The sequence below is a fragment of the Lampetra planeri genome, chromosome 39 (assembly GCF_965212315.1).
Source record: "Lampetra planeri chromosome 39, kcLamPlan1.2.h2, whole genome shotgun sequence".
NCBI lineage: Eukaryota > Metazoa > Chordata > Hyperoartia > Petromyzontiformes > Petromyzontidae > Lampetra > Lampetra planeri.
In genome coordinates this window covers 10,518,806-10,546,204 of record NC_136145.1, presented here as the reverse complement: position 1 = coordinate 10,546,204, position 27,399 = coordinate 10,518,806, and the positions used below count along the sequence as shown (strand labels likewise).

The following is a 27,399-nucleotide window of genomic DNA, read 5'->3' as shown; positions in this document are numbered from 1 at the left end:
TGTTGGTGGCGCCGGCTCACTGTCTCTATGCTACCTACCAGCTTGTCTGTGGTTCTTTGGCGATTGTGATGCAATTTGAATGAACAGCGCAAATATACAAAACTAAACATGATTATCCATAATACAGGTTTTTTGGGTTCAATCGCGTAAATATATGTCATTAAACCCGCCATCACCCGACACAGCCAATCAGTAAGGTTTGTCACGTGAACAGAACATGCCAATTTGTTACTAGTGTAATGCGAGCAAGGATTGAGGGGGGGCAGAGTCTGGGTCACGTGGGGAGTGGGTGGAGTTAGGGTCACGTGGGAGAGAGGATTTAGGGGGAGATCCGGAAGGGGAAGGGGGAGTGGAGACGGAGTGAAACAGGAGGAGGCCACGCTGGGCAGGACAGAGAGAGTAGCGCGGTCGCCACGTGGTGGGAGACGTCGACACCGTCAGCCATCGGTAGGGGTCGGCACGGTTTGAACCGACTCAAACTGGTTTCAAATTGAGCAAGCCAAACCAAACCAAACCAGCGACGACTGAACCAAACCAAACCAAAACCAAACCAAACTAAGCTAAACCAAACCTCTTGAGTTGGCTTGAACCGAAAAGATGCGCGGCAAACAATATTCGCATTCAATACAAATATCAAGTGTATTAATCGCTAATTTCTACGCAGGCTTTCTTCATATTGAGATTCACTAGCAAGTACTGGACGACGATGTCGTCCACAGCCATCTCCTCAAGCTTGGCACGCCCAATGTCCTTGAACGCAGTGTGGTAGTTCAATGGCAGTGAAACCCCAACACTAGGCAACATCCGCGCCCACGAGCGCACACACATCTCGGCCTTGAACGTGCACTTGTGCAGGTTTGGTCGGTCGAGAAAGGAGCGCTTGGCGGCCGAGTTTGCTCTCTCGGAGGGCACGGACGACGCCGGGATAGGCAAATAGTCGAGGGCCACGCGTCGTAGGCGCGGGTACTTGCCGCCGTACAGCTTCCACCACTCGACGACGTCCATGCTCAGGTCCTGAGTCGGCTCAAGCAGGAAGCGGTCGACCTCGGAGGCGGCGCCGTCGTGAGCGTTGGGCGCGTAGACCATGTCAAAGAGGATGTTAATGCCGCCACGCGGCGCCGCCTTCGGCGCCGCGTCCGTCGTCAACGCTGGGTAGCGCTGGTTGAGAATGTCCGTCATCATGTCCTTGATATTGCTGTACTCGGTGCTCGAGGCCGCGGGCTTGGGGTGGCGCAGGTCGAGAAAGCGGGCGACGCGGCTTGGTTCGGACGAGAGAAGGTCGCTGTACTTGACCATGTAGTCGGAGATGGTCACGGTGGCCGAGCTCACGACCACATGAGGACTCGGGCGGTGGGTCATGCAGTGGCTCAAGAGAGCCTCCTGCGCCGTGATGGCGTTCGAGATGGTGCAGTACTCCTCGGCGCCCATGGCATCGGAGATGGCCGCCGGCTTCTCCAAGAACTGGCAGAGCAGCGCCGCCTGCTCCCACTGCTCGTCCGACAAGCCGGCCTGGCTCCGCGACCAGCCGGGCTCAAGGCAGATGGCGTCGATCACTTGGCGCTGCCTTAGCGACGCCGTGAGCATCACGTACGTGCTACCCCAACGTGTGACCACGTCGAGGCAAGGCGGCTGCAGCGGGCACTTGAGGTAGTGCCGCGCGAGCGACGTGTAGGCCGCCCTCTTCGTCTTGCTCTTGCGGATAGCGCCGAGCGTCGCGCGGAGGCTGCGCAGCAGTGTCTCGAACGCGCCGAATGAGGCCTTGACGCCGAGGTTGACGCAGTGCGCGATGCACCGCAAGCAGCACGTCGAGCGCAGGTTGCTCCCCTCGAGGAGCGTGAGGGACTTGGCGGATGCGACGGCGTCAGAACCGCTGTCGGTGACGACGGCGAGCAGGCGCGGCCACACGCCAAAGTCGTCGAGCAGCTCGTGCAGGCGCTGCGCCATGCGCTTGCCCACGCCTTCGCCCGGGGCCACCCAAAAGAAGTCAATGATGCAGTTGCACATGGAGAACGACGCCGGGTCCATCCAGTGGAGGGTGACCGAGAAGAAGCCGGTCATGGCGTCGTTTGTCCAACCGTCGTAGGTCAAGGAGACGCAAGAGCCAAAAGTAGTAAAGTACTGTAGCACGAGTAGCTTGAGGACGACATACATCTCGAGCATGCGGCGCTTGACCGTGCGCTCAGACTTGGGCTCGTAACCCGGGGCAGCTCGTTGAAGAAGAGTCGTAAAGGGATCCGATGTTACGTGTTTATGGCCTAGACCACTCGTCGCGATGTACTCGGCGACAAAGCTGTCCATGGCCTTGCTCGCGTGCGCTGACATGGGCGTGGCCATCTTGGACTGCACGAGCAAACCCTTCCCCGTCGGCGGCGACGTGACGACCGTGGGCGACTCGGGGTCGACGATCCCATGGGTCTTGAGATGCTTGATACGGGTGCCCGAGGAGGTGGAGCCCGCGTACTGGAGGGTGCAGATCTTGCAGGTCCGGCTCTGCACGTCGCCCGCGGCCTGGCTCGTCTCAAAGTACTCGTCGTGCCACAGCGCTCGGGACACACGGGCCTTCTTGGGCTTGGGCTGCGTCGCGGTCTGCAGCGCTGCGGCGCCGAGGGTGCGCATGAGGCTCTGCCGCGTGTCGCCGCGCGTGGCGTCCGGGCTCTCACGTTCGCTCGCCATCGGCTCCTCGTCGCTACCGGCGTGTTTGGTCTCTTCCACGTCGTGGATGAGATACCTTGTGATGCTGGAGCCGCCGGGGATGGCGCCGTCTTGAGCCGCTCGAGCCATGGAGATGCAATTGCAAAGTGAATTCGCAGGCAAAGGCAACTACAGCATGTCCTTTCGTGTCGCCTTTACAACCAACCAAACTAGTTTGAGCCGGTTCCACCCTGTCCGAGCCAAACCGAGTCGGTTTTCGTAGCCCCAAACCAAACCGAACCAGTTCAAACAGAGCCAAACCAAACCGATTTGGTTCGGTTCAAACCGCGGTTTGGTGGTTTGAGCCAAACCGTGCCGACCCCTGTCAGACGCAGAGAGCTAGTGGCTGTGGGAGGCTAGCTGTATATGGGGCAGCAGTGAAGCTAGAGAGCGGAGCAGCGGTGTGGCTGCAAGGTGGAGCAGCAGGGAGACTGCCTAACGGAGCAGCAGGGAGACTGCATATCGGAGCAGCAGGGAGACTGCATATCGGAGCAGCCGAGTGGCTGTGGAGAGATCGTCGGGAGGGACACGGGCCTGAGCGAGGACGCCGTGGTAACGAGATTCTACGAACCCAATAAAGGACAACGGAGATCGACATCTGAGAGAGAGTCCTTTATTACACTAGTACAGCACACCGGTGTGTTGGAGAGCAAAGCCACAACATTTACAATGAGTACGACGTTTCGCCGACGAGATAAACATTTACAATCAGATTGTAAATGTTGTGGCTTTATTCTCCAACACACCGGTGTGCTATACTCGTGTAGTGTCAACGATTCAGAGACAGAGTTTCTAGGAGGCACTTTCTTTATGAACAAATATCACGGTCTCATCCGCACACTCTCCATAGTAGCTCAGCCTGTACATAACACTAGCCGTCTAACACTGACAGTGTTGACTGAGATAGCCAACTGCTATCATTCGTAGCACAATATCTAGCGGAGGCATTTAGCAACGATGCCGATGAGACGACAGCAACGACGAGACGAGTCTATTCCCAGAACCGGCAGCCTCGAGCTCCTTCCTGCTCTTGGGTCCTTTTATGCTCCCAGCGCGGCCTGGCTTCGCCCTCACCGTGCCTCCCTTCTTGAACCCGCTAGCAGGTTCCAGGGGCCTCTAGACAGGGTCCTCCATGACCCTTACCCTAGTTCCTCCCTTCTGCCCACACACCGTGCACACCCTCACTGGCGTGTGTACTATCTGTCCACCACAGTTTCCGCTGTTGTCCACCAGCCGGTGCTATTACACTATACTAGTAACGAATTGGCATGTTCTGTTTGCGTGACAAACCTTACTAATTGGCTGTGTCGGGTGGCAGTGGGTTTAACGACACATATATATTTACATGATCTAACCAAACAAAACCTGTATTATGGATATTGGTCGCAAGATGGTTCAGTCATTAACACGGTGACAAGTGTGATAGCAATGCTCACTTGACATTCGTGAAGTAGGCAAATGGGAATGTGTGTGTGCTGCACAATGCAGGACATTGCTTGGTGCGTGTTTTTACACGTGGGAATGTGAAGTGGGCATAAGGCACATCACACATCGCAGCTGATTTAACGTGAAAACTCCCCCCTCGTGTTGCGTGCATCACAGAATTAAAGTCACACAATTTACGTATGTATGTACGTTCAACTTCTTTCGCACCGTATGTAGCCAACCATGCCAATCTGATGTTCGAGGGAAGGACCATAAACGAAACACAGCCCCTTTGTCAATCCACTGCTGGATGAAGGTATTCCCATGCTATGTTAATCATGAAGCTGGTCAATGCGAGTTGGTGACGGTGGTTAGAGGAGGGTCGAAGACCGGTTCAAATATCTCTCGCCACTTATATAAGTGGCCGGAGTCAGGAATCAAACTCAGGTCACCAAGTTCCTAAAGCAGTGGGCTCACCACTGTGCCACTTTTACCCTCATACAGATGTAGTGTCAGTGATTCAGAGACGAGGTTTGTAGGAGGCACCTTATTATATTTAGAACATTCATGGTCTTGCCTGCACACTCTCTACAGTCTCTTAACTTCGCCTATACACAACACGCGCTGACTGAGACAGCCAACAACTATCTGGCAGCGCAATATCAAGCGAAGATGGCAGCGACGACGGTGACGAGACAACAGCAACGACGAGACAAATCCAATCCCAGAACCGGCAGCCTCGAGCTCCTGCTCTCGGTTCCTTTTTCCCTACCCACTAGCAGGTTCCAGGGACTTCCAGACGGGGTCCTCCGTGACCCTTGCCCCAGTTCCTCCGCCCTGCCAAAACACCTGTGCACACGCTCACCGGTGTGTGTATTGTCTGTCTACCACAGTTGCTGCTGCTGCCCACCAGCCGGCGCTATTACACTACACAGAGAACAAGTAAGATTTCATTTCTAAACAGTGTGAGAACCCATACAAGCAAAGGTCTCTTTGGCAAAGGAAACCGAATGTGAAAAACAAATCATGCAGTATGCAAACACATTTCACTGGGGGAAAGGAATAAATGCAATAATAAAAAAACTAAAGTGAAAAAGGTTTCTCAACATAAAATTGGATTCATATGTACAATAAAAATCCTGACGTAAATATTGGGCAGGGATAGGCAGTCTGATGCAACACCAGCCCAACACTAGGCCACCCGGCCACCACACAACACGAGGCTCATTATGATCATCATCATTATGTTCATCATCATCCTCATCATCAGTCTGTATCCAGACATCCAAGTCGATTGGAGGGCAACATCTCCCATTGCCTTCATATCCTCCCATCTGCTGTCTTCATCACTCTTCAGTGATCTTCTCTCCTTTCCTAGGCCTATATGACACCAACTTTCCACCTCCTTCCTTGGCCGTGCCTCTTGGTCTCGTTCCCTCCATTCTCAACTCAACAAAAGTCCAACCCAAATACTTAGTTTATTTTGTTCAAATGGGTGCAAACTCAGGAAACCAGGATAGTCTAATTTGCAACACCTGGGGCATTGGTATGCCAGTAGGGGGTGATGAATGCAAGGTATAATCTCGATTAAGTATATTGTGGTAAAAAAAATTACTCGCCAAATTTGGACCTTGTCACCGTTACACATTGTTAGCTTGTGAATGAAGTCAGGGGATCTTTAATGTCTGCTGTCAAACAAACGGTATGTAGGATTTAATGGTTAATATACCCTCAGTAATAATCAGGACAGCAGTTGGATACGAGCTGTGAACCTCTGCAACAAATGGCGAACGCCCCACTGCTAGGGGCCACGTCACCACCAACACTGAGCACAACGTCGACAGGGCTCAGTTTCCTTTCAACAGCAGCATCGGCAAAAATGTAAATTACGCGGGGAAGTACGCACCATGCTCGTGTCGATGACTTGCCCGAGGCCAGACCTGTTCCTCTCCAGCATGGCCATGGTGATGCCCATGGCACACATGAGCCCACCGCCCGCAAAGTCCGCCAGCAGGTTCAGAGGCGGCGTGGGCTTCTCGCCCTGGCGCCCCAGCATGGACAGCAAGCCTGCAGGGTCAAGGAGAAACGGCCGCACACAATATTATGACGCAGCCACCGCCACGCGAGAAGCTCCAGCTCAGCAGAAGGATTCCCCTCCCTCTACAAATCCACTTTAAAACATTTCACAAATATTGCATACATATGTAATGCGGGCGTAAATGGGCGGGTCGGATGTGACGATCCGAGAGGGAGGAGTCAGGGTCACGTGGGGGGAGATGTTATAGCGGGGAGACAGGAAGACATCTGGGTCAGTCGGGGGAGTGAAGAGTGGAGACCACGTTGGGTGGTCGCCGTGCCTCAGCCTGGTGGCTGAGGGGCTCATGACGGCGCCAGCCAGCGGGGTGGAAGAGAGAGTGTGGGATATAGAGTTAGAGTGAGGCCACGCAGGGCGGAGGTCGAGGAGTGGCGAGATCGCCACACACACGGAGAGTAAGACTTGGCACCGTCGGTCAGCGGTGACCAAGCGCGGGGGAACGACGGGCAGCGGTGGAGCTGCAGTGAGAGCAGCGGTGGAGCTGCAATGAGGGCAGCCGGAGGACTGCACAGGGGATCTGCAGCGGAGCTGCAAAGGTGTGGAGGCTACGGGAACGAGGGCAGCTATGGAGCTGCCAAGGGGAGAGCTCTGAGCGAGGGCCGTGTGGGAAAGGTGTAAGAACCCGAATAAAGGACAACGGAGACAGACCCAGGATCGAGTCCTTTATTACACTGGTGTCAGAAGTGAAACGGCATGTCAAACAAGCTCAGAGGAAAGAATATTCCTGCACCATCATCTGCTACATCATCCGACGACGACGACCTTCCTCAGACGGTGGATCTGCCTGCGATGGAAGAGGAGATCCGTGCTGGAACGAGTACGGGTCCGGGTGAGCAAGATGTCGCCGCGTCGGTGGACCTGTCTGCGCCGAAGGACGCCAACTTACGATGGAGACAGATGGCGGCGCAGCTGGAGACCTTGAAAATCGTGCTGGCGCAACTGTGTGAGCTCACCACGCCGAGGACGGCGTCGGGGAGGCCCGGTGGTGATCTGCAGGCCTCCGCCTTTCCTGCGCTGCCAGCGCCATCTGCCACGCGGCACGAAGACGCCATCTTGGGCGTGGCAGGGGAGAAACGGCGGGAAGCCACCATCTTGTCTTCACCGCGGCGGGAAGACGCCGCCATCTTCAACATCGCGGCGGGGAGGCAGCCTTGCGCTGCCATCTGGAGGTGCCGCGGGGTGAGCAGCCTGCTGTGAGCTGCTGTTTTGCGAGGAGGAGCTGCGAGGAGAGGACGCCGACGCTGCAGCTGCTGGGGCGGGAGCTCTCCCGTTGTTGTATGTGTCGGGTTATGAAATTTTGATAAAAATAATAAAAATTAATAATTTTCCAAAAAATGCGCAAATCGCATTAATTATGTTAATGTGTGTATTAACATGCATAAATTATGATAATGTGTGTAATTATATGCATAAATTATGATAATCGCGGAGATAAGCGTAGTAATTTATGCGGATGCTTGCGGTTATGTTAATGTGTGCAGTTGTGATAATTAGGCTTAGCTTCGTTTATCCAGAGTTATATCAATCAGGATAACACGATTATCGTCGATTAAACATTTACTGATTATCTTAGTGTGTTTATATTATTTTAGGTCTCCAGTTTCAGATCTCATCACAGGATACAGTTATCAAGAATAAGATAGTTTTGCATGGACTTGGAAAGAAGCACTCGAACAGTTGGTGTTAAGAAATTTTAATTCTAAACAAGCACATGACACTCTAGTATGCGAAAGCAAGTATACGTCAATAAATTCATGGACAAGATTATGCAGTAACGAAAATGAATGACTAAAAATACTTCTTCATTGGCGTGATTATGTAGTTAACGAAAATGATTGACTAAAACATTTCTTTTTCATGTAACTCGACGACAGCAACTGCTTTGCACGATCAGTTGATATTGAACGCACCACCTCGAAATGGCAACCCTTTTTGAAACGCAAAGATAATTTTTTTTTTAGTCTTATTCGTGTGCGTGCTGTGTGTGCGTTATCCCCTCGTAATATTAATTGTGTCGTTAGCTTGTGTGGTGTAGGAGGATACAAACAGCGGCCAGAAGTTTTCTCTGGGTTGGGCGTGGCCGCCGCGAGCCCCTGCGTGTCTCTGCTTGTGCGCTCTCTCTCCCTCCACTGCTGGATGACGAGTTGGCACGACGCTCGGTGAGGGCCCGGTGACGTCCGAGTCGTGCTGCTCTTGCGCTCTCTCTCTCTCCACTGCTGGATGACGAGTTGGCACGACGCTCGGTGACGCCCGGTGACGTCCGAGTCGTGCTGCTCTTGCGCTCTCTCTCCCTCTACTGCTAGATGACGAGTTGGCACGACGCTCGGTGACGCCCGGTGACGTCCGAGTCGTGCTGCTCTTGCGCTCTCTCTCTCTCCACTGCTGGATGACGAGTTGGCACGACGCTCGGTGACGCCCGGTGACGTCCGAGTTGTGCTGCTCTTGCGCTCTCTCTCTCTCCACTGCTGGACGACGAGTTGGCACGATGCTGTCCTTGAAGATGCTCGGTCGCTCGTTGTCGCTCGGTGGCGCACGGTGGCGCTCGGTGGCGCACGGTGGCGCTCGGTGGCGCTCGGTGGCGCTCGGTGGCGCTCGGAAGACTTTGACTCTCTTTCTCCACTGCGGGATGACGAGTCGGTTTTGGTTGATGCTGGTTGATCTGGGTGTGTATTAGACACACGGCGCATTCAATAGCGTTGTCCTCCTCCTCACAGCCGTTTGACCAGGCTTTCTCCACTGCTTCGCGCTCTCTGCTTTGCTCGCTTGGTCGACGCTTGGCGATCTCCGCCCTTTTACAGGTTGATTGCTTGTCGTCGCTCATCACTCTCTCTGCTCCGTGCTTCCCTTGTTCGTGCAGCTGCCAGCTTCACTCGCACTTAACTTCGTTCTGCGAGAAGCGACACCTGCTATCGGCATCGGTGTTTCGTTTCCTCACGACGCTCCGCCAGCCGGAGCACGGCTGAAACCCAGCCCCGACCCAGGTTGAACTCAGACTTCTGCGACTCGAACGACCCCTCCTCGTTCCATCACTTCTCGAGGCACGATCTGCCCCCGCTCTCTTGCGAGCCCTGTCGCAACGCTGCGTCGCAAGCCGAGTTGCGAGACCGAGCACGACTCGACCCAGACTGCTCTCAGACTGTCACTTTAACGACGTCTCGTCGTCCCATCTCCTTGAGGCACGACTGCCACACCTCTCTTGCGAGCCCCGTCGCAACACCGCGTCGCAAGCCGAGTTGCGAGACTGAGCACGACTCAACCCAGACTGCCTGTTCGCTGTGTGCGCCCGTGCCTAACTCAAAACGTGACTCCCTTCTGTGCATTCCTTGCGAGCGGGCAACAAAACACAAACAGAGCGAGAAAAAGCAGACACCCCCGCGACCCTTGCGAGAGAAAACAAACCATGTCAGCACAAACCCCCCCCCACCCCTTGTGACCTTTTTACTCCCTCTTTGCTTGTCAGGCCCTGCTGGAAGACAAAGGTGGCTGAGGAGATGTTTGCAATACATTTATGTGGTGCTGTGTGTTACATTTATTCTTGAATTATATTTTATGAGTTCCTTCGGTCTTGGTATCGGGGTTATCATTCGTCTATGTTTAATGAATATTCGTCATGATCCTCGTCACATTATTATTTTGGGCTTCGCCAAGTTTAGTTCTCAAGAGATTGGTGTTTTTATTCTGAGTTAATTTTTTTATGTCCTGAGGTTAAGTGTACTATGCACTTAAGCTTTCTGGAATTCGTACTCTTTAGTTTTTCGGAAGGTCGTGTAGATAGGAAACATATACTTCTAAATAATATGTATGCGGTGAATATAAGGGAATTACTAATAATAAAATTATTGTTTGTTGGTTAATTATCTATGTTAAGTTTCTACTTTTCGGTAAGGAAAACGTTAAGAAAACGCGAGTTTCAACCGTTGTTTGCTCTGCACCTTATCTGTACATCTCCAGATGTCTTTGGGAGGTTAGTCCATACATCTTTTGTCCATCTGGATGTCTATGACCTCTCTGTCACCGACTTCTTACCAGTTTAATGGCCTTCTTGGTTCTTTCGGTAAAGTCACGTAGAAGGGAAGTAATAAAATAATAAAAATAAAACATAATATTATGTTTTATTTTTATTTTTATTATTTTATTACTTCCCTTCTACGTGACTTTACCGAAAGAACCAAGAAGATGAATCCCTGCAGTCACGAAAGCTTTAAATCGAAGTTTAATGGCCGTTTCACAGATTCCTGGTGTGTTTGTAGTGGGTTGTTTTCATTATTTAATTAAAAGGTATATATAAATATAATAAAAAGAGAAATAGTTTTTTTTTCTTAATTATTCTTAATATTAATAACGGAAAACAGGGCATAGATCCAACACCGTCCTGGCTCGGGTGCGAGACAACAGAGCAGTCAAGTCGCCGAACGAGTTCTGCGAGGCGTCTCAAGTTACCACCCTGCCGTCCTCTGCTTGCTGCAGCCCCGGGCGAGTCGTAACGATACGCACCCAGCCTTAACACACACCTCACCCATCTTTCGTGTGCCGGGGGGCGATTTTTGTCATGTCTCGAGCGTGCGGAGCGCGGTTCGGGCTGTGTGTGTGTGTCTTCTGGATGAACGCGCTATTTGCTTGTTGCTCGGTGTCAATTAGTGTGTATGTGTGCGTGTTGAGGATGGAAGGAGAGTCTGCTGTGCTTGCTGAGTGTCAAATAGTGTGTGTGCGCTGCGGCGTGGAGTTGTTATCTTGATGGCGAAGTTAATTATTAACTCGGGAGCGTCGGGTATCCTGCGCTGTACCATCTCGTGGGTTACTGTGTGCGACGGGCTTAATTGAAAAATATATTTTTTGGTGTATTGTGCTACGAGGTGCTGTGTGCGATGTAGTTGTTTGCAAGAGAGAATATTTGTGTTGTTGCTGCAAAGTTACGACAGGATTAATGGTGTGTTGGTTGCCTGCAGATCTGCTTGCTATTGTGCTTAAATGTACGCGTGTGATCGCGATATGCTGACTGCATGTGCTGTTACACCGTTCTGTACGGTTATGGGGTGCGATGCATTGGTTGACTATTGGGTTGGGATTGTTATTAATTGTGCGTACCTGTTTGGAAATTGGTAACAAATTCGAGGGGGACCCAAAAATTTGGTTGTATGGGTGTTGTGCACACGAGATTGCGTGTATATTATAGGTAATTGAGCTTTTTGAAAATGAGGGTGCGCGATGACGCCGTTGTGGGTGGCTCAGATGTTAAGGGTGATGAGACCGTAAATTGGCGCCAAGTGGCGTCGCTCATTCGGTTGATTGCATGCAGCCAGGAGTTGCTTTGCGGGTTGGTGTGTGTAACCAATGTGTTTTGGTAAAATATTGGTTAAAAATTCCCCGATATGACTGCTGTGCGCAGCAAGCTGGGGCTGTGCGTCTATCGTTAGTGGGGTTGTTACAACGTGACGGGGGATGCGTCTTATGACCCCCAGCAAAGGGCAGCTGGGGTGCACGCACGGAGAAAACTGGCCACGTGTTCGCACGTTGGGCCGCCATTTTGCGCGCACGCGGGGTATGGCGACGATGCGCTTTGCGCAAAGGGCCGCCATTTTGAGTGCGCGCGAGAGATTGCGAGAACGCGCTTGGCGAAGGGGGCCGCCATTTTGAGCGCGCGGGAAAAACCTCGGTGGGGCAAATATTCCATCTGTTATGCCTGCCATTGTTGATTGGGTGATGCACGAGTTGTGGTCACGTCGGCCTATGGCTGATGGCTGACCTGACAGCCCGGAGGCGAGACCTCCGTGGTATGTCTCAAACTAATGGGCCGTGTGCTCATATGGCTCGGGGAGTCATGGTTCAGTTGTGCGGTGGCAGACTGAACCTGGTGTGCCGGGGGCTCACGGGATTTGGGTTAGGTTGTTATTGAATCTATAAGAGAACATTGCCCCGTGGGGGGGGTCGTTGGTGTCTGGCCTTGCCGAGGGATTGATCTTCCCTTGGCTATAAAGCGTCAGACTATAAGATGCTGGTGTGTGTCCATCGCTGATGGGATAGTAAGGGAGGAGCATGGCCGAGTTGCTGCTCATCCCCGAAATTGCACTAGCCGAGAGTATGATCAGTGGATGTTGCTGTCGTTTGACGACCACGGTGAGGGTTAGGGCGAGTTAAACGTTACCGCTGGGGAGCGTGGCTCTCTCCACGCGAGGGTGTGCGACTGGGGGTTTTGTTGAGAGTGACCGTGGGTACATGCTGTGTACGTGTGATGTCTGTGCTGGTCCTCAAGGGAGGACTGCTGGTGGGCAAGAGCAGGAATTTTTTTTTGTTGTTGTCACGTGTAAATAATATTGTTGTTAAAATGTAAATACTGGGGCATCCATCGCGTTTATTTTGGGTAATTATTGGGGTTTCTTAAGCGGGCCGGAATTACATCATCTCCACTACCCTGGGGCCGGGTGGCTGTCGTGTACGACATGCGGATGTGCGTTGTTGTGCTGTGCCTCAGGGGATTAGATTCTCCTTCTCGTCACAGATCTTCGGCGCCTGCCACACTGGGTGTTACCTGGTGTGCTAACTGGATGAGGACTTAAAGGAGCAATTGAGCGCCCGTTCGTCATTCTGCTCTACCACTTGCTCTTTGATGTTGGACTTGAGCCGAGGGGATGGAACAACAACAGGGACACGCTCTAAGACACCACATTTCTGGGTTGTGCGCGTGTGCCATTCTTGCGTGTCGGTTGCCGTTGTTGTGCTTTGTGCCATTATTATTCTTGTTGTTCTGTTCTGGTTCCTGATCCCTCCCCTTTCGTTACTTGTGTTGTTGTTGTTATAATCTCCGTTGTGCCTGGGGGACTCCTGATTGTGATGCCTTCGCCCGCATTATTTTGTTCTGTTTCAGCCGAGGACGGCTGGAATTTTCTCTACGGGGGAGGGTGGTGTAATGCGGGCGTAAATGGGCGGGTCGGATGTGACGATCCGAGAGGGAGCAGTCAGGGTCACGTGGGGGGAGATGTTATAGCGGGGAGACAGGAAGACATCTGGGTCAGTCGGGGGAGTGAAGAGTGGAGACCACGTTGGGTGGTCGCCGTGCCTCAGCCTGGTGGCTGAGGGGCTCATGACGGCGCCAGCCAGCGGGGTGGAAGAGAGAGTGTGGGATATAGAGTTAGAGTGAGGCCACGCAGGGCGGAGGTCGAGGAGTGGCAAGATCGCCACACACACGGAGAGTAAGACTTGGCACCGTCGGCCAGCGGTGACCAAGCGCGGGGGAACGACGGGCAGCGGTGGAGCTGCAGTGAGGGCAGCGGTGGAGCTGCAGTGAGGGCAGCCGGAGGACTGCACAGGGGATCTGCAGCGGAGCTGCAAAGGTGTGGAGGCTACGGGAACGAGGGCAGCTATGGAGCTGCCAAGGGGAGAGCTCTGAGCGAGGGCCGTGTGGGAAAGGTGTAAGAACCCGAATAAAGGACAACGGAGACAGACCCAGGATCGAGTCCTTTATTACACATACATGGACTCTGTTTTTGAGAGCCCACTGCCTTTTTTTGCATGTGTGTTTGTTTAGTCTGTTGTCCTTCCCCACACCTCCAATGAGCATGGTTGTCTACATACGGTTCGAAAGAAGTTCAACATACATACATGTGCCCAATTTTTTTTCAGATCTCACAAGCTAAGCAGGGCTGAGCATCGATAGTGCTCGGGTTGGCGCCGCATACATAACATGTGTCACAGGGGGCTGCAGGACAACGTAGCCAGCAGAGGAGAGTGCACCGAAATCCATTGTTGCGCTGTACTTTGCTCTAAAGTCTACGCTCCCGGTTTTACATTCGGTAAGCCCATTATAGCAACAGATTTACGAACCGAAGCTAATGCATGAAAGCTTTCAACACTTGTTGGAAAGCACGAATAACCACTGCTCTGTTGTCTCCCGTGGCGACTCCACATTGCCGGCAACGTCAGCGCCCCCCCTGCCCCCCCCCCCGAACTTATCTACGCCGTGCATCGCGGGCCCTACCGGACACGGCGACATAGTTGATGTCGTGGCCGGCCATGCTGGCGTAGGGGCCGCTCTGGCCGAAGCCGGTGAGCCGCGCGTAGATGAGACGAGGGTTCTCGCCAAGCAGCACGTCTGGGCCCAGGCCAAGCCGCTCCATCACACCTTGGGGAAAAGGGAGCACGTGGAGGAACATGGAGACACAGGACAGAGACAAGGGGGACGTGGGGATGTAGGAACATGAGGACAGGACAGCCACAGAGGGATGTTTTTGCCGATTCATTTTTAGATACTTAATGTTCTACTTGTGGGAAGAAACTGGTGTCACCAGAGAAAACGCAACACAAAACAAGAGGGTTAACACTCACTGGTCCGTACAGCAGAGTTCACAAACCCACATACTCTTTGGTTCTTTCGGTAAAGTCACGTAGGTATAAAATAAAATAAATTAAATCACGACGTTTCGGGCGCAACACAAGCGTCCGTCATCAGGTGGGACAACCACAACAAGAAACAATTGCTGAAGTGGGCAAAAGGGCTGCTGTAACAAGAGGCTATCTAGGCAAGAGAGGGGGGGAAGAGCCAGGGAGGAGAGACAGAGGGGGGGGGGGAGTGTGGGGTAGGGGGAGTGGAGCGCTGCCGAGTGAAGAGCAGCTAGAAGGGATTAAAGGGCGAACAGAGACAAAATGTCGGGGGGTGGGGAGGGGAAGAGAGCAGGCCTGGGAGTGGGGAGCTGAAGCAACAGGAGATGCGGATATGAAGGCAACACCATAAAGCATTTAAGGTCATACCTACCATACTAACATCTCCTGGCCACCCCTCCAACAGCCCGGTAGGTTTTGGAGTTTTACAGATCTTTGAGATATACCAACCCTCACCTTCGAAGTGCTCGGTCATAGGCATGCACCACCATGCTGTAAGATAACAGTGCCTCCTGCCAGCACTGATGCATGCGTGTGTGTACCTGTGTGCTGCTCAGTAGTGCAGCGGTTAGCTCTCTCCACTATGGCTCCAGCAACCCGAGTTCAATTCTGGTTACGGCCAACACCAATGATGATTATCTGAACCAGTCCTGGGCCTCCCGTAGGTCGACTCAGCCTAAAAAGAGCACCTGGTGCGGGGTATAAAAACATCAGCACAAGGGAGACAAAGGCGGCCGGGCGTGGTGCTGGTCATCCACCCCCTCGTGTGCCATTCCAGCCTTCATAGGTGCTACTCGCTAATAGCACTTGCCCCAAGAGCCTGTTAAGGCTGTACTGTGGTGGGGGGTGGAGTCTTTGCATTTGTGTGCGCTTCTCTGCTAGTACCGGGACGGAAGGGCTCAATGAGAACATCGGAGGCACGGCACAGCCGGCGCAGCACGGCTACGCCTTGCGGACACTTCAGGTTGAGCGTCAGCGATTGTTTCCCCCGTGCCAGCACATCCGGCATGGTGGCACGCGTCCCCGCGCGGTCAACACGCACCACCTGTGCCCCAAAGTCCGCTAGCACCATCCCACAGAAGGGCGCCGGCGCCAGGCCAGCCAGCTCCACAACGCGCGTGCCGGCAATCGCCATCGCTCGCAATGCTGTGAATACAAAGGTGATGTGTTTAGCCGTGGCAGGCGCTGTAAATCGTCTGTGTCGGATTCCAAGGTTGTGCGGTATAGGTTTCTCTTTGTTTTTGGTTTGGAACACACGTTGTTCGAGGCCAGAAATATTCCTCAGTTCCTGAAGAAGCTCCAAGAACGTACAGCCAAACGTCGAACATCATACCGAATAACACGCTGTGCAAACATTATACACATCAGACAACCCTGTAAATAGAGTAAGTTTATCCACGCTCTACGCCAGTGGTGGAAATTCCATATTCCCATGGTCGAGGGCAGTATTTTCTTAGGACGACCACCGTTGACTTCCCACAAAGTCAAAATAATGTTTTGACCACAGTGCTATTGTTGAACTGTTATTAAGGTCAACGTGGCACGCAAGGGGTGGTGTTGTCAGATGTACGTCAGACCACCTGTATCTTTCGAGTGCACCAGGTACACACTGCACCAGGCACACATTCTAGGCCGATTTAACTTAGAGGAGCCCCAAGTTCAGATTCCATTTCAATGCGCAAAACTACACCACACACACCGCATACGCATCGCAAAAGATGTTTGTAACACACAAATTTAAATTTTGAGAGATGCTTAAATGTCTTAAAGGACTCTCACCTGGTTAAAAATAATGGAGATGTGTTCACCAATGCTTGCAAGCCTCCTGGTGCAAATATTGATGCTCGCAAGCTGGTTTTAAACGAACATGTGAATGTTACAAAGTTGGCTCCTTTTATCAGTAATGCGCTGCGAGCAATGCGGCTAACGTTTGGGGCAAAGTCGACTACTGTGTAAGCCATTGTTGGGCATAACAGCAAACCTAACCCTGTAAATTATCTACTCAGTCATTCTTTGTTTGTTTCGGTTAAGTCACGTCTAAAGATAAAATAATAAATTAAAATAATAGCATATTACGACGTTTCGATTGCAACACAAGCAATCATCATCAGGCATAAAAGAAATAGCAACAAAAATCTGACTAGAAAACTATAGACAGACATACAAGCAGACAGACATCACAACGGCACACAGAGAGAGGACACATATCGGCACAAAGAGAGGGGTCGTTTCTGTGACGGTCCCTTAAATATAGAGAGGGGGGGCGGGGACGGAGAGAGGGGGGGGCGCAGAGAAAATTAGCATATGAATGAGTGTACGGCAACGTACTGCTGCTGCAAGTAAGATGACGATGTGGCACGGGCACGCAAGCTTGAAAATTAGGAGAAAGGCACACGAAAATTAAATAACCTAGCAAAATATCGAAATGTGATGTAATACAACACAGAGAGTCGGTTAACACACAATTAACGCATAGCCTGGTTGATTACGTATTTCAAAGATTGCTAAGTTAGAATTTTAAGTGTGAAAATTCCAAAGAGAGGACACAGGCAGAGAGAACACATAGCCAGAGAGAGAGAAGGATAAGCTTAAAACTTCCCCGTAGAAGTGGTTCAATCTTAAATTTGGAGCTTTCGTGACTGCAGGAATTATTCTTTGTTTCTTTCGGTTAAGTCACGTCTAAAGATAAAATAATAAATTAAAATAATAGCATATTACGACGTTTCGATTGCAACACAAGCAATCATCATCAGGCATGAAAGAAATAGCAACAAAAATCTAACTAGAAAACTATAGACAGACATACAAGCAGACAGACATCACAACGGCACACAGAGAGAGGACACATATCGGCACAAAGAGAGGGGTCGTTTCTGTGACGGTCCCTTAAATATAGAGAGGGGGGGCGGGGACGGAGAGAGGGGGGGGGCGCAGAGAAAATTAGCATATGAATGAGTGTACGGCAACGTACTGCTGCTGCAAGTAAGATGACGATGTGGCACGGGCACGCAAGCTTGAAAATTAGGAGAAAGGCACACGAAAATTAAATAACCTAGCAAAATATCGAAATGTGATGTAATACAACACAGAGAGTCGGTTAACACACAATTAACGCATAGCCTGGTTGATTACGTATTTCAAAGATTGCTAAGTTAGAATTTTAAGTGTGAAAATTCCAAAGAGAGGACACAGGCAGAGAGAACACATAGCCAGAGAGAGAGAAGGATAAGCTTAAAACTTCCCCGTAGAAGTGGTTCAATCTTAAATTTGGAGCTTTCGTGACTGCAGGAATTATTCTTTGTTTCTTTCGGTTAAGTCACGTCTAAAGATAAAATAATAAATTAAAATAATAGCATATTACGACGTTTCGATTGCAACACAAGCAATCATCATCAGGCATAAAAGAAATAGCAACAAAAATCTAACTAGAAAACTATAGACAGACATACAAGCAGACAGACATCACAACGGCACACAGAGAGAGGACACATATCGGCACAAAGAGAGGGGTCGTTTCTGTGACGGTCCCTTAAATATAGAGAGGGGGGGCGGGGACGGAGAGAGGGGGGGGGCAGAGAAAATTAGCATGTCAATGAGTGTACGGCAACGTACTGCTGCTGCAAGTAAGATGACGACGTGGCACGGGCACGCAAGCTTGAAAATTAGGAAAAAGGCACACGAAAATTAAATAACCTAGCAAAATATCGAAATGTGATGTAATACAACACAGAGAGTCGGTTAACACACAATTAACGCATAGCCTGGTTGATTACGTATTTCAAAGATTGTTAAGTTAGAATTTTAAGTGTGAAAATTCCAAAGAGAGGACACAGGCAGAGAGAACACATAGCCAGAGAGAGAGAAGGATAAGCTTAAAACTTCCCCGTAGAAGTGGTTCAATCTTAAATTTGGAGCTTTCGTGACTGCAGGAATTATTCTTTGTTTCTTTCGGTTAAGTCACGTCTAAAGATAAAATAATAAATTAAAATAATAGCATATTACGACGTTTCGATTGCAACACAAGCAATCATCATCAGGCATAAAAGAAATAGCAACAAAAATCTAACTAGAAAACTATAGACAGACATACAAGCAGACAGACATCACAACGGCACACAGAGAGAGGACACATATCGGCACAAAGAGAGGGGTCGTTTCTGTGACGGTCCCTTAAATATAGAGAGGGGGGGCGGGGACGGAGAGAGGGGGGGGGGCAGAGAAAATTAGCATATCAATGAGTGTACGGCAACGTACTGCTGCTGCAAGTAAGATGACGACGTGGCACGGGCACGCAAGCTTGAAAATTAGGAGAAAGGCACACGAAAATTAAATAACCTAGCAAAATATCGAAATGTGATGTAATACAACACAGAGAGTCGGTTAACACACAATTATGCCTGATGATGATTGCTTGTGTTGCAATTTATTAATTTATTATTTTATCTTTAGACGTGACTTAACCGAAAGAAACAAAGAATAATTCCTGCAGTCACGAAAGCTCCAAATTTAAGATTGAACCACTTCTACGGGGAAGTTTTAAGCTTATCCTTCTCTCTCTCTGCCTGTGTCCTCTCTTTGGAATTTTCACACTTAAAATTCTAACTTAGCCAGTCCCTCCAGAAAAACGCGATTATGCGATCGCAAGATTTCACGCAAAATCAGCCAAAGTCCGCATATTTATGCGGGGGGGCGCGTTTTTTTCAAATACGCCGCACTTTCGCTGCATAAATTGCAGATTTCCGCGCGCAAAATATGCGGGCTTGCATGATTTCATAATCCCCGCATTTTCGTTGCAAAAAGTCACATATATCTTAGCAGAAAGTTGAAAAATGTTGCGTTTACTTCACACAAGCGCAGCCATTTCCCCTGTTGCCATGGGAACGTTATGAAGTGACGTCACTCATTACGCGACATCATTGAAAAGCTGCAAACCCCGCGATGCCAATGAAACCATGATGAAGCCCGCAAATCTTTCTCATTTGCCAACAAACATAAGCGCAAAAGACCGCGCAAAGCAGTTCCCCAGTGTGTTACATGACAGTGGGGGCAAATTATTTTGCATAGCTACCTCTGTAAAACAGGAAGCACACATTTTATTTTTTAATATTTTATTTATTCATTTTTACAGAAGTTGTAGCATATTCATTTTGTAAAGCTACAGAACTTGTTCGACTCAATGTTTTGTAAGTTTGAGCCATTTGTTTGTTAAGGTCTGAAATAAAACAAGATGAGAACTTAAATATTCCCAGCACTTTCTGTGATGTAGTATGCTTGCTTATCATAGGAAGTAATAATAAATGACTCTTTACATTAAAGTAGTAGCCTAGTGAATAGGGTGTTGGGGGAATCACTTTTTTTTCTCTTTTTCATCAAACCGCAGTTTTTGCAAGTTCCCGCAATTTTTGCAAGTTCCCGCAATTTTTGCAAGTTCCCGCAATTTAATCGCATAAAATTGCATAAATATCCCGCATATTCCATCGCATTTTTTAAGAAAACGTGCCGCATAATCAACGATTTTTGCCCGCAACAATCACCAAAAAACTCCGCGTTTTTCTGGAGGGACTGCTTAGCAATCTTTGAAATACGTAATCAACCAGGCTATGTGTTAATTGTGTGTTAACCGACTCTCTGTGTTGTATTACATCACATTTCGATATTTTGCTAGGTTATTTAATTTTCGTGTGCCTTTCTCCTAATTTTCAAGCTTGCGTGCCCGTGCCACGTCGTCATCTTACTTGCAGCAGCAGTACGTTGCCGTACACTCATTGATATGCTAATTTTCTCTGCCCCCCCCCTCTCTCCGTCCCCGCCCCCCCCTCTCTATATTTAAGGGACCGTCACAGAAACGACCCCTCTCTTTGTGCCGATATGTGTCCTCTCTCTGTGTGCCGTTGTGATGTCTGTCTGCTTGTATGTCTGTCTATAGTTTTCTAGTTAGATTTTTGTTGCTATTTCTTTTATGCCTGATGATGATTGCTTGTGTTGCAATCGAAACGTCGTAATATGCTATTATTTTAATTTATTATTTTATCTATAGACGTGACTTAATCGAAAGAAACAAAGAATAATTCCTGCAGTCACGAAAGCTCCAAATTTAAGATTGAACCACTTCTACGGGGAAGTTTTAAGCTTATCCTTCTCTCTCTCTGGCTATGTGTTCTCTCTGCCTGTGTCCTCTCTTTGGAATTTTCACACTTAAAATTCTAACTTAGCAATCTTTGAAATACGTAATCAACCAGGCTATGCGTTAATTGTGTGTTAACCGACTCTCTGTGTTGTATTACATCACATTTCGATATTTTGCTAGGTTATTTAATTTTCGTGTGCCTTTCTCCTAATTTTCAAGCTTGCGTGCCCGTGCCACGTCGTCATCTTACTTGCAGCAGCAGTACGTTGCCGTACACTCATTGATATGCTAATTTTCTCTGCCCCCCCCCTCTCTCCGTCCCCGCCCCCCCTCTCTATATTTAAGGGACCGTCACAGAAACGACGCCTCTCTTTGTACCGATATGTGTCCTCTCTCTGTGTGCCGTTGTGATGTCTGTCTGCTTGTATGTCTGTCTATAGTTTTCTAGTTAGATTTTTGTTGCTATTTCTTTTATGCCTGATGATGATTCCTTGTGTTGCAATCGAAACGTCGTAATATGCTATTATTTTAATTTATTATTTTATCTTTAGACGTGACTTAACCGAAAGAAACAAAGAATAATTCCTGCAGTCACGAAAGCTCCAAATTTAAGATATCTACTCAGTGTTGGTTTAAATGTGCGTGAAAATGTTGAACAGCAAAATGATTCCTCTTCACAGAGTTCAGTTGAAAATATTCGAGACATGAGAGTTCTAAAAGTTAATGATTTTTTCTTAATTCAAATTTAAAACCATTCCAACGTTTTGTTCAGAACCTAACATTGCACGCTTCATCTTTATCAGCGGAATAAATGACGACTTGCATTGTTTAACAGTTACATAGAAACACGATCATTCCCTTTATCCAGCAATTCGAGATTCTCAATAATTCATTTAAAGTAACATCTGTTAATTACCGTACATTAAGAAGGCTCTGGTTTCTGTCACAGAAAACCAGAGAAGACCCACAACGAATACGATGGGGTAACGCTCAAAACTCCGCACAAAATGGATTCAAGAATCCATTTGCTATTCTGACATTTAGGGCACCTTGTAGCCCAAACCTACAACACTTGCGTATTACTGGGGTCTCGTGTCCAACCACGAAGCAGGCTCAACACCGCTCTTAACATTTGGCCTTTGGCCACCCTAGTTAAGAATTTAAGGATAAATCGCAACGCAGATAAAATTACGGTACTGTATTTACAATGCATTTACATCTTTCTTCAAAGTGTATGTTTATTTCTCACTAGAAATGTTGCAAATGAGACCCCTCGTTCGGCTGCACATTAAACGTTTTCCCTTTAATGTTGCTACCTGCGGTAACGTTTGACAAACATTAACTGGACTTGTTTTAAGTGACCGGTCACCTCGTGCCCGGCGACCCCTGTCGGCCGGGGTGTACCCGCGGTCACTCACGCGGGGTGAGGGAGGGGGGGTCCATACACCGAGTGTGATGGCAATTGAACAGCGGTCGTCCGATGGATATACTTTGCCCTGTCGCAGTGACGTCAAATAAGTTTCGCACGCCGTCATTGCCGGTTTTAGCAGGGCCGACGCTCAGATTGTGTGCCCGTAGTTAAATATATTCTAATTTTAATCGTTTGAGGAGAGAGTAGCCCGACATTAAATGTAAATGTGAGTGACCTTGTCACCCTGAGTGAGGACTGCGCGAACGAGCGGACACCACCTCACGCGCCATCCACTTAATGACAACTGCGTACAACAGCCAACTCCCCTTCACGCCGAACGAATAACGTTCATGACAACAATGTCAACATATTACAATTTAGAATTATTGCATCGCAGTCAATGATAACAACAACGGACGACGACTCACCGCGGAGTACCCAAACAACAGAAACGACGCCACCGTTTTGCTCGCCGCTCTCCGCCCTCGTGGCGGATCGTCGCCGCGACGTACTCTCGAGGACAATTCTCGGCGGCCCTCGGGGCGCTTCGTGCACTCAAAACGTCACGTCACGTGGGTCACAAGTTGAGCCGCCGCGAGTGAAAGCGGCCCCCGTGCTGCTGCCGTGAGCGCTTCCCGCCAGAATTCCTCTTGAGTCGCCGATTTTGCGTGAACATTTTTATATTTATTGCTTTCATTCTTCTGCTTTTTAATTAAGTTGCACCTTTTTTTAATCTGTAGTAATTGGTAATGTTCGCCGTTTAAAGCGAGGCGCGCGCACGTTGGGGTGGTTGTGGGGGTTGGGGGTCTTGCGGCGAATGGCTCCGAAGCCTGAACCCAAGCCCAAGTTTCAGGAAGGTGAGCGGTGTGAACCTATAACCCTCTAAAGTATGCGGCCTGTGTTGAACCTATCCCTCTAGGGTATGCGGCCTGTGTTGAACCTATAACCCTCTAGGGTATGCGGCCTGTGTTAAACCTATAACCCTCGAGGGTATGCGGCTTGTGTTGAACATGCGGCCTGTGTTGAACCTATATCTAGGGTATGCGGCCTGTGTTGAACCTATACATTGCAGGGTATGCGGTCTGTGTTGAACCTATACACTGTAGGGTATGTGGCCTGTGTTGAACCTATAGGCTTTAGGGTATGCGGCCTGTGTTGTTCGTTTACCATCCTTGTAGGGAATGCGGCCTTTGTCAATCCTATAGGGACCGGGGTCGTGTGTCTGTGTTAAACGGATAGGCTGAGCGGCGGCGGTGGTGGTGGTGGCTGAGCAGTGGTGGCTGAGTGGCAGCGATGGTGGTGGTGGTGGCTGAGCGGTGGTGGTGGTGGCTGAGCGGTGGTGGTGGTGGTGGCTGAGCGGTGGTGGTGGTGGTGGCTGAGCGGTGGTGGTGGTGGTGGCTGAGCGGTGGTGGTGGTGGTGGCTGAGCGGTGGTGGTGGTGGTGGCTGAGCGGTGGTGGTGGTGGTGGCTGAGCGGTGGTGGTGGTGGTGGCTGAGCGGTGGTGGTGGTGGTGGCTGAGCGGTGGTGGTGGTGGTGGCTGAGCGGTGGTGGTGGTGGTGGCTGAGCGGTGGTGGTGGTGGTGGCTGAGCGGTGGTGGTGGTGGTGGCTGAGCGGTGGTGGTGGTGGTGGCTGAGCGGTGGTGGTGGTGGTGGCTGAGCGGTGGTGGCTGAGCGGTGGTGGTGGTGGTGGTGGCTGAGCGGTGGTGGTGGCTGAGCGGTGGTGGTGGTGGTGGTGGTGGCTGAGCGGTGGTGGTGGTGGTGGTGGCTGAGCGGTGGTGGTGGTGGCTGAGCGGTGGTGGTGGTGGCTGAGCGGTGGTGGTGGTGGTGGCTGAGCGGTGGTGGTGGTGGTGGCTGAGCGGTGGTGGTGGTGGCTGAGCGGTGGTGGTGGTGGCTGAGCGGTGGTGGTGGTGGTGGCTGAGCGGTGGTGGTGGTGGTGGTGGCTGAGCGGTGGTGGTGGTGGTGGTGGCTGAGCGGTGGTGGTGGTGGTGGTGGTGGCTGAGCGGTGGTGGTGGTGGTGGTGGCTGAGCGGTGGTGGTGGTGGTGGCTGAGCGGTGGTGGTGGTGGTGGCTGAGCGGTGGTGGTGGTGGTGGCTGAGCGGTGGTGGTGGTGGCTGAGCGGTGGTGGTGGTGGCTGAGCGGTGGTGGTGGTGGTGGCTGAGCGGTGGTGGTGGTGGTGGTGGCTGAGCGGTGGTGGTGGTGGTGGTGGCTGAGCGGCGGTGGTGGTGGTGGTGGCTGAGCGGCGGTGGTGGTGGTGGTGGCTGAGCGGTGGTGGTGGTGGTGGCTGAGCGGTGGTGGTGGTGGTGGCTGAGCGGTGGTGGTGGTGGCTGAGCGGTGGTAAATGATGGTCATCGACGGCTGATTGATTCGCGCTTTGCTTGCGTGTTGTTTTGTTCAGGAGAGAGGGTTCTTTGTTTCCACGGGCCCCTGCTGTATGAAGCCAAGGTTGAAGTGAAGCTAATTTACATCTTATCTGCACCCTACACACGATTACTCTCGCGAAACCAGTTCGGTTTCCCTCGCGGGTCAAGTCAATTAATCGGTGTTTTTTTTCTTTTCTTTCGAAAATAGATTATGGAATCGAGCGTCGGCGATTTGATAATCGATTGGGCCGAAAAGCACACACGTGCGTTTAACGTCACGGCACATCGGCGTGACAACGTTACGTACAATACACACCACAGCATAGTCCTGTATACAGTACAGAGATATAACTTACAGTCATTTGTAAGTCCACTGCTGCATGAAGAAGGCCTCAACCACGCCGTATTGGGTCGTGTTGCTTGTTCGACCATACTTCACGCTGTTCGGTGCGGGATTGGCAAAGGTTGTTGGTAAACCGATCGGTAATCGCGTTCACGAATTAACACGAGCAACTAGTTTAACAAACCCTCGTTCAATGGGACGCGTGCAAGTTTTAGCTCCTCTGCAGCACTCGTGTTTGCGGGCGGGCCACAAGACAGGCGACGTATTTATTGTGCTGCTGTTTTGTTAATTGGCTTGGTTGTTTGCGATTCATAATTAACTTCCTTTGGGTTAGATCACTGCAGGCTTACCCAGAACTGAACTTTTATGAACGGCGGATGATGCTGGATGTAATCTGCCAAAACGTCGTGTAAAATTGTCGCTTGTTTTGCTTGGGATTTTTAACATTCCTCCTCCACTGGTTTGGCTGTTAAACCAAATCAGTGTTAAATTCTGTCCATGATGCGACAATGTGATTTGTTGGCCCTGTCCGGTGGCAGAGGGTCTTGCTGAAAATTAACGTACCCACTCGATGATCTAACCCAAATTAAACTAATTACGAATCATCATGTGATTCGATCGTGAAATCCTATATTAAAATCGGTTGGTTTTTGTTGCAGTGTGTGAAGATCGTGATAAAAGACAAGCAGATCAAATACTTTGTTCACTACAATGGATGGAACAAAAAGTGAGTGGAGCATTTCTGCACACAAAGCTCTCGCACACAAACGTGCTGGTCTTTTACTGAGTGGTTGCTATTTGCAAACTTGTTATTTGTTTTCTGCAAAATGTTTCGTGAAAAATTATTCTTTTTCCAACCTGGCCCATCACAGAAAAAAGATGTAATTATTTGAAATTCAGTGTACACACACTTTAGCTGTTTGCCATCATATCTGCTGCTATCGTTTTCATATGGCCTGTAATTAAGTACCTTATGCTGCAGAATAGGTACGAAACAACTTGGCACCTCAAACAATACAAACAAATTGTCGCAATTTTAGTCACATAGTAGCAGTAATATTCTGCTATTTAACCAGCACATTAAAATATTCCATTTAGATACACGTAAAACATTGCTTTTGAAAGGCAAACCTGAGTTATTACATGAAGTAATTTTATGTAAATGCTATATTTTGAGATTTGTTTTAATCATAAGTCTAGACTGCATTGAACAATGACTGAATAACATGGTTTTTAATATGGCTAAGTAAAGGAGGTGAATTCCGCCTTCAAATTCGAATGTACAAGAAATATAAAGTCATTGCTGGAATGAAAATTTACTAGATTAGGCAAATAGAAGCAGTGGAGAAAATTATTGATATTGTGATAAAAATGAAAATAAATTTGCATAAGGCAGCAGAAAAACATTCAAACAAACACATTACGTACGACAATGCAGTCAATAGAAATCAATGCAAACGACCAAATATAAATGTACAACCAAGTAATGAAATGTCATCAAAGAACATTTTTGAAGTTTAATTCTCATCAAGCCCGATGGTGTATGGTGCATGGTGCAGTCTCCAACTCTTCTTGTTATCCACTCCATCTCTGACTTCTTCTTGTGCTATGAACAAGGGCACTTGCCAGAAACGTCGCATATTATACATTTATTTGATGAATGCGTTGAGAGTTTATTTGTTAGCTTTGTTTGTGCAGCACTGCCAACACAACAGCATCACCATGATATAATCTGTTACATAGAAATTTGGACCAGGTGATGTTCCTCAATTTAATTCCTAAAGATGCCCATAGTCGTGCCTTCTGCAAGCTTTGAGTAGAAGCCTGCAAGATCGCTCTTTAATTACGAATCGCGTGATGTTGGCTACAAATTCGTGAAGGAATCGTCGGGGCCATGTGATGTTATGTACGTATGTTGAACTTCTTTCACACGGTACGTAGTCAACCATGATGTTCACGCTAGGCTGCCATGTTTGTTGTTCCCCAGCTGGGACGAGTGGGTCCCTGAGAGCCGCGTGCTGAAGTACGTGGAGGCAAACCTGCAGAAGCAGAAGGAGCTGCAGAAGGGAAACCCGTAAGTGTCCCTCAGGGCGCCCGTTCGCACATGCCATCACGCGCTACGCACGTAACGATTCACCCGCCATGCGATTCGACTTATGTTTTCTGGGACACGATTTAATTAGTAAAATAATTATTTTAAAAGATTTCCAATGAAGTTTGAAAGTGTTTTTGCATTGTATCTGTTGGTCTGTATTTTCATCCGTAATGTGGTGGTAGGGGTGGGAGGAGCATTATAACTTGTATAAAGACTATCCGTTGTGAATGAAACTTGTGTAAAGTTGTGTTGCAATTCGGGACAGATTGCCCAAAACTTGAGGAACAATCCAGAGAGTGAAAAAATATAACTTTTCAGATATGCAAAATGAATTTTGTCTCGACAGCTATCCATCGTCGGCTTGCGTACTGCTAATGAAATACTTCCAGTGACAAACGCATGTTGGAAAGTGTTACATGATCCATGCTTAAGCAAGTATTTTTTCTCCAAATTTTGTTATAATCTCATTTGTATTGTCTTGT

General features: G+C 49.5%; 2 protein-coding genes across 9 annotated transcripts in view; one reads left to right on the top strand and one right to left on the bottom strand.

Annotated features, from left to right (window-relative positions):
• AMACR (alpha-methylacyl-CoA racemase) overlaps positions 1-22,658 on the bottom strand; it is a 47,477-nt gene extending 24,819 nt beyond the window's left edge. The window contains exons 1-4 of one of the 3 annotated variants that reach the window (XM_078612817.1): positions 22,551-22,658; positions 15,470-15,730; positions 14,184-14,327; positions 6,023-6,183 (exon numbers count right to left, since the gene is read on the bottom strand). In XM_078612817.1, coding sequence (XP_078468943.1) covers positions 6,023-6,183; positions 14,184-14,327; positions 15,470-15,719 — 555 coding nt within the window. In that variant the 5' untranslated portion in view covers positions 15,720-15,730; positions 22,551-22,658. Of the gene's footprint in view, positions 1-6,022; positions 6,184-14,183; positions 14,328-15,469; positions 15,731-16,363; positions 19,252-22,550 lie in introns of those variants that run through there. The other 2 variants (XM_078612815.1, XM_078612816.1) reach the window with 2 other exon arrangements.
• MORF4L1 (mortality factor 4 like 1) overlaps positions 22,158-27,399 on the top strand; it is a 40,624-nt gene continuing 35,382 nt past the window's right edge. For 2 of the 6 annotated variants that reach the window (XM_078612821.1, XM_078612819.1), the window contains exons 1-4: positions 22,158-22,694; positions 24,515-24,567; positions 25,482-25,549; positions 26,810-26,896. In XM_078612821.1, coding sequence (XP_078468947.1) covers positions 22,523-22,694; positions 24,515-24,567; positions 25,482-25,549; positions 26,810-26,896 — 380 coding nt within the window. In that variant the 5' untranslated portion in view covers positions 22,158-22,522. Of the gene's footprint in view, positions 22,980-24,514; positions 24,568-25,481; positions 25,550-26,809; positions 26,897-27,399 lie in introns of all 6 variants that reach the window. The other 4 variants (XM_078612824.1, XM_078612823.1, XM_078612820.1 and 1 more) reach the window with 3 other exon arrangements.